Genomic DNA, 13,603 nt, shown 5'->3' on the forward strand with positions numbered 1-13,603 from the left:
TCAGGAAGATAAGCCTTCCTGTTTCCAGGCCAGGTACTCTTTCCACTGTGCCACCTAGCTGCTCCCAGACACATAAGTAGGGAATAATAGAGAACTGCGTTTGGGAATAACTGGCCCTTTACTATTATGTTAACTTTTCAGCATATGCATGGAAAGCAAAAAGTAGTATGGAGGTACTTTTGGCTATGTGTCTATGTAGATTAAGGGGAGCATTTATTGGGCATTCCGTAACAATCTCCTGCCCCCATGCCTTTCCATAGGCTGTCCCCTATGCCAGGATTGCTCTCCCTCCTTTTCTCTCTTTCTTGAAACCTCTAGTCCCCTTTAAGGCCCAGCTCAAATGTCACCTCCTTCAAGAGGCCTTTACTGATTTCTCCTACTTGTTTGTGTCCTCAGTCATAGTGTTCTGTGACTTTAAACTGCGTGTATGTGTGTACATGTATGTATACATACATATGCATAACACACATGTATATACACATGTGTATACTGATATTTCCTTAACTGAGATGATGTTATTCAAATGTAACATCCCTGAGATCAGGGACTCTCTTACTTTCATATTTGTATCCCCCAACACAATAGCACCGTTATCTGCCACCTAGTAAACACTTAATAAATGTTGATCAATTGATCTATTGAATTCTTGTCCATGCCCAGAGGCTTTGGACTCTCCTTAAATATATATCTATGTCTGTTTACCTATATCTATCCATCTATCTATCTATCTACCTATCTATCTTTATATATGGCTTTGCTAAATAAATGAATAATGTAAATGTAATTGAAAGGACTATGTAACCTGCTCAAAACCTGTTTTGTAATACAGTATGTGAAAGATACTCATATCCTGAAGAGAGGGGGTGGAGTTGCCTTCCACCACACATATTAGTTGATAGAACCATAGAAAGTAAGGGAGAGATTACAGGTAATGAGTATGAATATGCTAATGAGGTGCTGTGTCATCCCTTTGTGAAATGTGAAGGAGTTCCTGGCTTCAGTTTCAGTGGCAGCCGGTCATTGATTGGGAAAAGATTGGTCCCACCCCTGGAAGTCTTTATAAAGCTCATCTTGCCGTGTCCTGGAAACATTTGAACTGTCTTAGACTTCAAGGGATTCAGAGCAGGGAATAGCTTTGTAGAATGTGACCCCTGTGCCTCTAGTAGGGCATCTAGATTGTAGGACAGGGATTTTTTTTTTAATCTTTTCCTTCATAGCAAAGCACTATTTGACCAATAGAAGACACCCGTAGGGAACGATTCAGAGAGTCTAGCCATTCGAGGTAGAGAGCAGACATATTCTCTATAAAGATACAGAAAGGCAGCATTTAAGGTGAGAAGCAGTTTCAAGGATCTAGGATTCTGGCAACGGAGTGAGGAAACTGACTATGGATTCAATATCTTGGCAACTGAGAGTTGAGCTGCAGGGAAGAGCAGAAGTGGGGAGGGAGGCCAGTGGGGTGACGCCCCCCTCACAGTAACACTGTGCTCAGAGGCGGGCCACATGAGGAATCCAGGAGAAGAGAAAGAAATTAGGACCCTAAAGCACCAGAGGTGTGAGTTGCCTTGTCCACATGTGTGCCTTATTATCATTATACTCTAAATTTGTGCCCACTCTTCCCACAGGTGCTGTGTGTATCTATGGGAAAGTATGCCCCAGGTTTATGGGGATAATGTTTTGTAGCTACTGTTCTTACTATGCCACCTTAGTAAATGCCTTTGCTTTGAGCTAATTGTATCTACTGGATGACTATTAAAGGTAAGCTAACCAGTGGGGGCTTAGGAACCATAGCTGTGGGAATATAGACCCACAGAATACCTTAGAATCTGGAGGTGAAAGTAGTCACTCTTCTGGGGACCCAATCTTGAAACCTGTGATTATTCAGTTGGAAATATATCCCAGAAAGGGTGGCACATATGTATAATTGATGTGCTAATTAAGAATTATTCATTAAAGAAACCCAATCCGGCAATGGCTTGGTTAGCCTAATTCAAGTTATAACTGTATGAAAACTAATAGGTATGCATTTTATTTCTTTCCTAATTACATGTAAAAACAATTTTAACATTCATTTTTAAAATTTCAATTTCCAAATTCTCTCCCTCCCTCCTTCTCTGGGATGGTAAGCAATTTGATATAGGTTATACATGGTAAGCAAAGTGTTAAAACTTCATTTCTTTAGGAAAGACTATACTTCATCCTTTTCACCACTTTAGACTGGTCTCCTTCCCCTGGTGAAGGTTTGATTGGCAATGTGGCCCGGTGGACAGAGCACTGGTTCCAGCCTCAGAGAACCAAAGTTTTAATCCCACCTCTTGTCCGTGTAACCCTGAGCAAATGACTTAACAATAGCAGGCTTCAATTTCTTCATCTATCAAATGAAGGGGTTGGAATAGATGGCTTCTTTCCAACTGTAGATCTGTGAGACAAATGGAATTAAGCATCCTCCCTTGCCCCCACCTTAATTTTAGGACAGAGAGACTAGATTCAAGTATAACTTTCTGATACAAACTGGCTTTGATCCTGGGCACATCATCTGACTTCTTGGTGTTCCATGGACCTCTCTAAGACTATAAATTACAGACCAGTGGCAGATCTTCATTAGTGGTTGGGTGAAGTGACAGGTTCCATAGCTCTACCTACCTTCCTAGGTAAATAAATAAATAGTGTTAACTGAACTCCCCCTATCATTCTCTACACTGACTGAGCTCTTGAACCCTTGCTAAAAAGCACCACACAAATTATCCTGAGATTTTAGGTGCCATGACTAAATTCATGGAGGGGAAGAGATAATGTAATACGTGTTACTTGGGTGCATTCACCTCTGCTGATATTTTGCTGCCTTTTCTGATAGGCTGTAAAGCGGTTCTTGAAACAAGAATGCAAATGCCATGGGGTGAGTGGATCCTGCACTCTGAGGACCTGCTGGCTGGCCATGGCTGACTTTAGAAAGACGGGAGATTATCTTTGGAAGAAGTACAACGGGGCCATCCAGGTAGTCATGAATCAAGATGGCACTGGTTTCACTGTGGCTAACAAGAGATTTAAGAAACCAACTAAAAATGACCTGGTCTATTTTGAGAACTCTCCAGACTACTGTATCAGGGACCGAGATGCAGGTAAGCCCTATCACATCATGCAGGTGTCACCATTCAGATTCCCAGAGGACATCAGTCAAGTAAAGTCCCATATCTACAACTGAGTCTTTTAATAATTTTGCTTCATTGCTTCTGTCAGGCCTAAAGCTCACATAATTTATAAATCATATTTAAAAGTATAGAAAGACTTCCCAAATCAACTGAGCAGAGAAACATGGACAATGATTCATAAAATCTATATTGCCACAACAAACAAGAGTTTTGGGGGAAATGATTGTATAGAGTTTAAATTCAAAGAGCCCTTTACATCAAGGTAGTCTAACTAGACATATTTTTAATATGTGTATATGTAGGTGTAATATATACATGTCAACTTATAAAGGGCATGAGCAGAACAATTACATTCTCTTTTTATTGGAGGATTTTGGGCAAACATTCGTGCCCACTCAATAAGTAAATATTTCTTGTGTGCTTTCAAATTAATTCAGAGTACCCAAGTGAAAGATACTAAATGGAGACTTACTAATGACATTCTGAATAATGAGTAAGCCAAAGAACAAATCATAGAAACAATTAATTAATATGTGAATGAGATTGATAACAACGAGTTAACATACTAAATTTCTGGGATGTAGCTGTATCAGTCCTCAGAGGAAAAAGCATAGAATGGAAACATAATTGACAAAATTTTTAAGGGGAAGAGTAATGAACTGAGTATGTAATTAAAAAAAAACACTAGAAATCAATGTTTTGGAGTACTTAATATAATTTAGGGAATTACACTGAATTTGCTCTCTGATGGCAAATTACTTGATATTTCTATCATGTCACACTGGGATTTTCAGCTGATTCCTTTTCCATTTCTTCACACAATAGCAGATCCATCACTGTTGACAGAGATTTGGGTAGCTATGGATCCATTTTGGTATTACCTATATTATCTTGATGCAGACTAAAGATTTAAATTGTGTGACTGCAGTAAACATGTGAGGAATTACAGGGAGTGATTTGTAAAAGCAAGACAGTAAGATATAGGAATAAGTGGCTTAATACTCAGTTAGACAAAGGCTTTATCTATACATATAGATGTCCATTTTAAATGAGTTCACTAGTCTTTTTGATGAGTTAATTCAGAAAAAAATAAAATAAAATGGGTTGGTTGGTTGAAATCAATTGATTTTTTCCCCCTTTTAATTGACTTTTTTTTTGGCCCTGAGTCTATACCTAACTCATTGTTTAATTCCCTTCGTCTTTTTTTTTTTTATTTTTTAAAGTCACTTCAGTGAACCAAAAAAAAAAAACAACAAAAAACAAAACAATGGTTGTATAGATTCTTAACTCAAGTGCTGCAGCTTTCAGGATTACTTTTCTGTCCCCACCAGGTGCCAGTCATCTTCCAATTTCAGCTTATCTTGTATGTTCTAATTTCATTGTCTCTTTGTATTGATAGTAGCTAGCAAAGCCTGGCACTAAGTATGTGCTTAATAATTATTGTTGATTGATTGATCATATAGATCAAGTTAACACTTTTTTAAATTGGCTTAATTTTTCACTTTTCTATGAGAAGTGTGGGTACAGCCTCAACTGACAAATTCTATGTTTTTAGGCATTGCTTAAGCAGGCAGATACAGACACAAATACACTTATGTGTAGACTGACTTGGGGCAGCTAGGTGGCAGAGACGGGTAGAGCCCTAGGCTTAGAATCAGGAAGGCTCATCCTCATGAGTTCAAACCTGGCCTCAGATACTTCCTAGCTGTGTGACCCTGGGCAAGTTACTTAATCCTGTTTGCCTTAGTTTCCTCATCTGTAAAATGAGCTGGGGAAGGAAATGGCAAACCACTCCAGTATCTTTGCCAAGAAAACCCTAAATAGGGGTCATGAAGACCCGGACATGACTGAAAAATGGCTCAACAGGAGACTTACTTTGTTGTTTCTTTATCTCTGAGCATTTCCTAGTAGTCAACCAGTATTGTGTCAAGTAATGCCTTTCTGTCTTAAAGCTGCCCACTTAGAAAATAACAATAGATAACATTTAAGATTTGCAAAGTGCCTTAAATAATGTTATTTGGTGTAATACAGAGCTGTCAAACTCACTTCCACCAAGTGGTCCTCAAAAATCCTAAGTACAGCCTGAACCAAATTAAGAAGTAATTGGAGAATGTAGGAAGGAAATAAAAAAATACAACACAACATATATAATGTCAGTTTGTGGCTTTCTAAGTCAACATACAACCAGCAGAGATCCATTTCTATTTGAATTTGACACCACTGTGAAGTGGATAGGAAAGAAAACCTGAAAGTTAGGAAAACCTGGGGCCAAGTCCCACTGGTTCTGACACATATTGGCTGTTTGACTCTCAACAAGTCACTTAACCTCTCTGTGTCCTAGGCAGGTGATGCCAAACTCAGATAGAAACCAGGAGACCACTAAGCTGTACATGTAGACCTTTGCGACTGTGTGTTGACTTAGTTTTAAAATGTAATATTATCTATGTTTTATTGTATTCGTATTTATTTTGTTAAACATTCCCAATTACATTTTAATCTGGTTTATGCAGCACTTGGGAGCGTTGAGTTGCATATTCGACACCCGTGTTTCATAATTATTTTCCCAATTAGTGATCTTAGGGAGGGATTTTGAAGCATTTGCCACAGATGGCTAGATAAGCTATTGCTTCATCTGGGCCATCGTGTTCTGCTGGTCCTTGTGAATGTCATCACAGGGGCTGTGTAACCTATGGCCTATGCCAATCTGTGTTGGGGAACACATTGCCTCTGCCACTATCCAAGGAGGAAATAACCCCATTCTTGAAGGATACATCTACCTCACCGCTGTGAAGGGCTGCTGTTCCTTATTGAATCATGCCTGAGAAATGGTTTCCCTTCTAGTAGGTCTGCTGCTAATCTCTTTTTGGTAATTACTCACTTTTGAGGCCTCTCCTACAGATCAGCTGATGCCTCTCTGTCCCAGTTGCTAATCTAATATTGACAAACCTGGGCTGGGGCACTTCACCCGTTCCCTCTTGCTAAGGGGCCCCTCTACTTTAGATCCAGGTCTGAAGTCCATCTTGGGTTCGACCCTAGAAGATGCCTCGTCTCTAATAAGAGGGGTTAGGTTCCCTTTTCTCACACTCTTGGCTCATTAAACCCCATCCTGGTGCCCCAGTTTTGTTCTAGACTCACATCCAGGGTTTCCCTCTGAAAGTATGGGAGTAGGGGAGTAGAAGGGTACACAAGACACAACGTGAATCAAGTGTGGGCCAACAGTTTATCTACTACCCTTAAAAGAAATGTTAAGGGGCAGCTATGTGGCACAGTGAATAGAGAACCAGCCCTTGAGTCAGGAGGACTTGAGTTCATTCTGGCCTCATACACTTGACAGTTACTAGCTAGGTAATCCATGCAAGTCACTTAACCCTGATTGCCTTGCCAAAAGAAAAAGGTTAAGTACAAAAGATTCTCTCAAGTGTACATTGACAGTGAGACTTTTAACTAAATAAACCGCAGTGCTATCTACTGCTATACCAGTCCAGAAGGTTGATACTTCAAATCATCTATACATGAAGCAGTATGCAGCACAGATAGCTCGGCATTTTACACTTCACCTTTGCTCTGCACTGTCTTCCTCAAAGTTCATGTCTTCTAGCGAGCCTGGCCAGGGCTCCTCCTTTTTTTTAGTGGCTGTTGTCACTGATACAACCGCTGTCCTTGCTGCTGGTCACTTCTCCTTATTGCACCCAGGACCTTGAAACTTCTCACACTCACAAGCTTAATTCCAAGCCTGATCACATTCACTTCAAGAACAAAATGTTCAGTCGTCTAGAAAAGTGAATAGAAATTGGAAAAGGCACCCAGGGGACTAGCCACAAGTGGGACTAGATGAATTAGTATTCCACATGGAGCAGCAGCAGGAATGGGGGAGAGCACGAGCCATCCCCTCACTCCCATTAAGGGAAGAGTAGAAAAAAACAGGAGAGCAGGAAAAAATGAGCAAGAAGCTATCTCTCCTTTTCCAAAGGTCCACTGAGTCATTGGCTCCTCTGGCTCATCAGTGAATGAGGGCATCACTTTATTAGTTGAAAACACCCATGTTCTTCTACCCCAAGCCACCACATGTCCAGAAGCAGCCAGGAAGTCATCATCTCAGATGTGCCCAAATGCTGAGTCACGAATGCCCCTTGGAAGTTTCCAGGGGAGCTCTGGATCACTCTGACTGGGATGGCCCCATAGGCCAAGTCATCTTTCATCACTCTAAACTGGCATCATGCCACCAACAGATGAATCTTCTATAGTGTTTCTTTGGTCTTTCTACTCTCTGTATAAGAGCCTTCTAGGTTGTTGGTAGGAAGCTGAAGGATCACATGATCAGCAACTGCTGGAGAGATTAGCAGAGGGAAACTGGGGCCAGGCTGAGAAACATTGGCTCTGAGATATTAATTTGGGTCAGGTTAAGGCTGATACTCTCAAGTAAGCAAATCTGCTGTCTGTTCTTAGGAATCTGTAGAGAAAACCTGAGCTCAGACAGATAGGAGAATCTGAGCTGAACCAGACAAACTTTCATACAAAGGAAAGACAACAGAGCAGAGAATGAGAGATGAACAGAAAAGCTGAATGTTCACTTTCCTAAGCAGGCTGAGACAAGATCGTAGGCAAGGTGAATGGGAGAGTCTTTCACTATGGACACAAGTCATGCAGCCACAAAATGAAGTTACTCAAAGGGCTTTTTTTAAAAAAGGAACTAGGCTATCTTAGAGGTGGCATCATCCAAATGCCTCAAAGAGGTCCACAATCCTGATACTATCTCTCAGCAGGATGGCCTCCCTGAGATCCAAGGTTTGTGCATACATGACTTGTGCTTCTCTGACTTGGTACTTCGATCATGTTCTTCCCTTTATTTGGAATACCATAATCTTCTACTCTCCCAACCCTTTTCCAATAATAATAATTAATAACAATTATGGTAATAATAGCTAACATTCATATAGCATATACTATGTTCCAGATACTGTTCTAAGCTCTTGACAAATATTACTTCAATTGATTTTCATAATAACATGGGAAGTAGGTGCTGTTATTATCCAAATTTTCTAGATGAGGAAACTGAGGCAAACCAGAATGTGGAGTATTTGAGGGCTTTTATGCCCCCAAAGTACTTAGTGTAAAACCTTAGGGCCTTCAAGTGATATAGTAGTTGGGAAAGCCCAGGCTTTGGAGCCAGAAGGTCCAGTCTGTGCCATTTATGAACAGTGTGACCTCAGTCAAATTACTTCACATCTCTGAGATTCAGTTTCCTTATCTAAAAAGTGGGGATAATAGTAGTAGTACCACCTACCTTATAATATGTGGATGATGAGATTAAATAAGATAATTTATGAAAAGTGTTTTGTAAACTACCAAACATCATTCAAGTGAAAGCTATTATTTGTTGACTATCAAAAATTTCTATTCCACAAAGAAGAGTAAGTTTATCATGGGAGGAAAAATCTATATTTTCACCACTATCATCTACCTTCCATATTCATTTTTTGTCAGCTTAAGTGGTCCTAGAAGAAGACAATCCTACAACAGTTTTCTCAGGCAAAAAAAAAAGTAAAAACCTATACTGGGAAAAAAATTCTGAGTGGTCTTGAAGGATAGTTAAATACTTCTTACACAGTGATGAAGGGCTGTTAGAGGGATCTAGCTTCCACCTCTCCTCTCCCACTTTGCAAATTCCAGATCTCCTTTACAAAGTGAAGGTGGAAGTGGGAAAGGAGGCATTCATTGAAAGGCTTTTAAAACACATCGAGCCCGCTTCTAAATTGCCATACGTCACACACACTTTTTCTTTTCAGCCTGTTCAGGAATTGCCAGCTGCTAGAATGAGCAAAAACATCGGACAGCTTGTACTGTAGGTGGGAAGTGGTTCGAGGGTTGTGTAAAAGACACTTCATTTATTAAAACTACACTTCTCTTCCCCAGAGGGGAACCCTTACCTCCCTGATGAGCTTCACCAGCGCCTCCATCAGCCTCAAATCGGCAGCTGTTCACACCTGTCCGATTGTTACAAATGTGCTGTTCCCTCACCCTTCACTGTTCTCCAGGCCACTGGGGGTGGGATCAATCTTCAGCACTGAACACTAGGTGCTGCAGAATTTCTGCTGGAAAATAAGAGCAAATATGTGCCCAAGTCCATAAGCAGTGGCATCCCTAAGCTTGCCAGTGGGTCCCCCTTCTGCAGGGGTCTACCACCAATAGTACAGTCAGAAATGGGGAAATAGGTTCCCGCTGAAATCATTCCCCAAGTTATGCTCTGACATGTTAATCTTTCTGAAGTAATTGCAATGAAATTGCAAAATGAAACAGACTTGGTGATTGGGAATAAAGTCCCCAAATACAGGAAAACTGAAATTTCTTGCCAGGTTTTCATAACATAATGATTATGAGGCACAGTGTTACATGTTTATGGAATGGAATAATTTACATACATACACACACACACACACACACATATTTGACTAACCTGATCAATCATAATAGGTTTATTTGAAAATGGAAAGAGAAGGGTCAAGGATGGCCCTGAATTTCCAAACCTGGATGATTGGGAGTATAATGGTACCTTTAACAGGCAGAGAAGTTTAGAAAAGGGAGGGGTCTAGTAGGGAATGTTTTGAGTTTTTGATCATTGAAACAGAACACTTGCGATTGATGACGAGAACTGGGATGTGACCATGATCATGTGTGGCTGCTGTGGAATGCAGGAGTAGGTCATGGAATTTAACTGAGAAGAGACTGAGGAACTGGGAGGTAAGCAGTTTAGGGAAGCATTTGCATGTATATTGGAGTGCCCTAGTAAGAGATCACCAGTTGGGGAGGAAAGGAAGACCATTACCCAACTTCTTGAAAAAGGCAGTAGAATACCTGAGCTAGACAACAACCACGGTGGTCTGAGTTGGGAGATACATTTTGATAGAATGAATTCAAAGGAAGAACAAGCTGAATAAGCATTAGCAAAGGGAAAGTCTGGCTGGATGTGGCCGTGGGGAGCAAGAAATACCCTGATTCCCACTCTGGGACTAGAGATATGGAAGAGCAGCCAGTGCTGGGGAGGGCAGCCAGAGAGGCAGAGTCACCCAGGATCAGCGGGATCTCTCTCTCTGACAGGGCCATCAAGAAAAAAAGAGCACCAAGAGTTTATTAGTTAAGGAATGGGAACTCGAGGGCAGAGTTTCAGGGGTGAAGAGGATAAGCTCCAAGATTAAAAGGAGGGAGGTTGAGGAAGAAGGTGCTTTATTTAATTAATTACCACAGAGGCTGAGAGGGAAACAGACTGTGGTAATTAGCTCCTAACAGGGGCCAGCAAGAAGTGGAAGTGGCTCTGCAGAAGATGAAAATTGTCTCTGGGGATCTGCCATTTTAGAGAGGAGAGGAAAGTGAAAGGACCCGCCCAATGTTACCAGGGCCAGTGAGTAGTGAACACAGGGCTGAAATTCAAGTCTAGTCCCTTTCTACCACCCCAGGCTGCTTCTGTTGCCTGGTGGTAAACAGCGTGGCACACAACTGTATTCACTGACTTCCTAAGAAGAGACAGTGACTTCTTTACTATTTTAACTCTGCTCTACCTTAGCTCAGTTATAACCATAGCTGACACGACCTTATTAAAAAAAATTGAATTTGAATGTAGTTGTTTCAGCTATGTCTGGTTAGTGTTTGACATAGCTAGGCATACGGTAGGTCTCTGTCAGAGTTCCTAGACGATTTTGTTGTTCAGTCATTTTTTTCAGTCACATTTGACTCTTTGTGACCCCATTTAAGGTTTTCTTGGCAAAGATACTGAAGTGGTTTGCCATTTCCTTCTCCGGTCCATTTTACAGATGAGGAAACTGAGGGAAACAGAGGTAAATGACTTGCCCAGAGTCACACAGCTAGTTAAGTGTCTGAGGCCAGGTTTGAACTCATGAAAAAGTTTTCTTGACTCCAGGCCCTGCCCTCTAAGAACTATGGTGCCACCTAGCAGCCCCATCCAGTTGTTTGGAATATATATACAACAAGAGGCCACACTACGTCGTGAGTAGAGAGTTGGCCTTGGAGTTAGGAAGACCTAGACTTAAGTCCTGTTTCTGCTATAGACTGGCATTTGCCAAAATGAGCAAAAAGATAGGATGGCTTGTAGGTAAGAAGTAGAATAGGGTCGTATAAAGGACACTTCACTTATTAAAATTGTATACTTTCTTGGGAAAATAACTTATTTTCTCAGTATTCTAGGAGCTTTGGGACTTGGAGTCAGGAAATTATGAGTTCAAATCCAGTTTCAGACATTTACTGGCTGTGTGACCCTGGGCAAGTCCCTTAACCTCTCTGTGCCTCTGTTTCCTTATCTGTAAAATGGTGATAATAGTAGCACCTACTTCCCAATGTTGTTGTGAGGATAAAATGAAATACTTGCAAAGTGATTTGCAAGTGTAAAATGCCATATAAGTATTTGCTGTTATTAGCTAAGACTATAAATTACAGAGAAGGTGCCAACTTGCATTGATAGGTAGGTCACTAGAGCTTTTTACACTGATAAAATCACAGAGCTAATTCCCCCCTCCCCGCCAAAAAAAACCCCACCCCAACTGTATCTTAAAAAGGTGTTACTACCCTTTGAGTTTTGCCTTTTCTAAACCACAAGAGTGACAAACAATTTGCTTATCCAAACTGTATTCTATTGGGAAGACATTACTTTTATTTTAAATTTTAATTAATTATAATTAATTAAAATTATAATAAATTATATTTTAAATTATAATTAAATTAAATTATAATTTCAAATTATAATATATAAATTATTTTAAATAATAATGTTTTTAATTTAAATTATATTATATATAAATTATAATGACCATGATAGATCCTTATGACCCGCAGTGGATAGAATCATGGATAAAGTAGTTAACTAAAATGTTCATTTTTCATGTTTTAGTGTTATGCTTTTACCATCATCTGTGGGTAATGAGACTGCTACTGTAAAATCTTTTCCAAGATCTGGCTGCTAAAGCATTGACCTCTCCCCATTTGACCCTGGACAGAGGCTTAACCTGGCAAAAAGGACTTTGTGCAGTAGAAATCCCTACTTCATAGAATGTTCTTAGTTAAAGTCAGGTAAAAGTCCAATCTACTACCAGCTGACCTAGCCAAAGACCGTTATTACTCTAAATTCATGGTATCATGGAATGTAGTGCTAGAAAGCTGAAGGACCTCTCACTTCAAAACCTCCATTTTATAGATGGGGAAACTGAGGCCCAGAAAGGAAAAGTGATGTCTCTGGGACCAAACCCAGGTCTTCTGATTCCAAATCCATTCTGTATCCACCCTTCCACAATAACTCCTTTGTATTTTTCTCTTTGAGCTCTGACATATCCCTGATATCATCTCTGGGAATGCTTTCTTCACCAAGCAGATCACAATCCCTAGGCATGCCTTCTTATCATCCTGTATAACTGGTAGTTGTTGGTACCTTTCCTGAAATACCTACAGGGAGTCTACCCCATGCACTGGGTGCCTTCTTCTGGTCCGTGGGTTGCCCATCTATTTGTTATCCTTCAGCCTTGCTACACGACCAGCCCACCTCCTTTTATGTAATGAACATGCCAAATAGGAGATGTTTTTTCCATAAGGTATATAAATCATTAATAGAATCCCTGACCAGCAAGAGAATATCACATCACACCAAGAAGAACCTATTTTCCAGTAAATGGGACTACCAGATGTTGAAATTGGGTTACTAACCACAGATACCTGGGCTCTGAGAAAGTCAATGGATTACACTACATTTTAAATCAAATAATATATGATTTCTCATTTTAGTTCCCTCATCTAGTTTCGTAATAACTTGGCCTTAATGTTATATGAACACAGGAACTGGTTTGGGTTTTTTTTTTTCTTTTTTGTTGCGGGAAAGCTCAATTTTGTTTAACTGGTCATTCTCTAAGTACTTTGCTGAATACAATCTAGATGGTCAGTAACCATTTTAAATACCAATGTACTTAAAAAAAATAACCAACTGAATTTGCTTGAGTATTTTGTTTAGAGATGTGTGTGTTGAGTGGAGACATAACCCAAATGTCCTAACTCTTTCCTTCCACAACCACAAGTAGCTTGGTTACCACATTCCTTTGCGTTAAGGCTCCAGAAGATCCCATTTAAAATGTAAATGTAAATTTTAGTGGGCCTAAAAGCAGCCATCAATTCAGAAAGCATTAAAGCTCAAATTTCCCTATAATTTAATCTCTATAATTAATCTCTGAAGAGGCAACACATTAAGGCTATTACTGGACATTAAAACCTTAGCTTAAATTATTTTAACTGAGATTAGTAAATCAGACAACAAGGCCCCATGGGAATGAGACCAGAGACACCAGAGATGAGTTCTGTTAGGAGGAGGAGGGAAGAGATAAGGAATTGTCTAGTAGGGCAGACTGGCTGGGGAGGCTCAGGGGTGGGGGAGGCAGAGGTCTGAGCTGTCTGTTGACAGTGTGAGG

General features: G+C 40.2%; 1 protein-coding gene across 2 annotated transcripts in view; it reads left to right on the forward strand.

The window, feature by feature from the left end:
* WNT2 (Wnt family member 2) overlaps nucleotides 1–13,603 on the forward strand; it is a 68,852-nt gene that overhangs the window by 25,905 nt on the left and 29,344 nt on the right. For both annotated transcript variants that reach the window (XM_078154102.1, XM_020976030.2), the window contains one exon: nucleotides 2,855–3,119. In XM_078154102.1, coding sequence (XP_078010228.1) covers nucleotides 2,855–3,119 — 265 coding nt within the window. The remainder of the gene's footprint in view (nucleotides 1–2,854; nucleotides 3,120–13,603) is intronic.

Source organism: Phascolarctos cinereus, unplaced genomic scaffold, assembly GCF_003287225.1.
Source record: "Phascolarctos cinereus isolate Bilbo 61053 unplaced genomic scaffold, phaCin_HiC Scaffold_1;HRSCAF=81, whole genome shotgun sequence".
Classification (NCBI taxonomy): Eukaryota; Metazoa; Chordata; class Mammalia; order Diprotodontia; family Phascolarctidae; genus Phascolarctos; species Phascolarctos cinereus.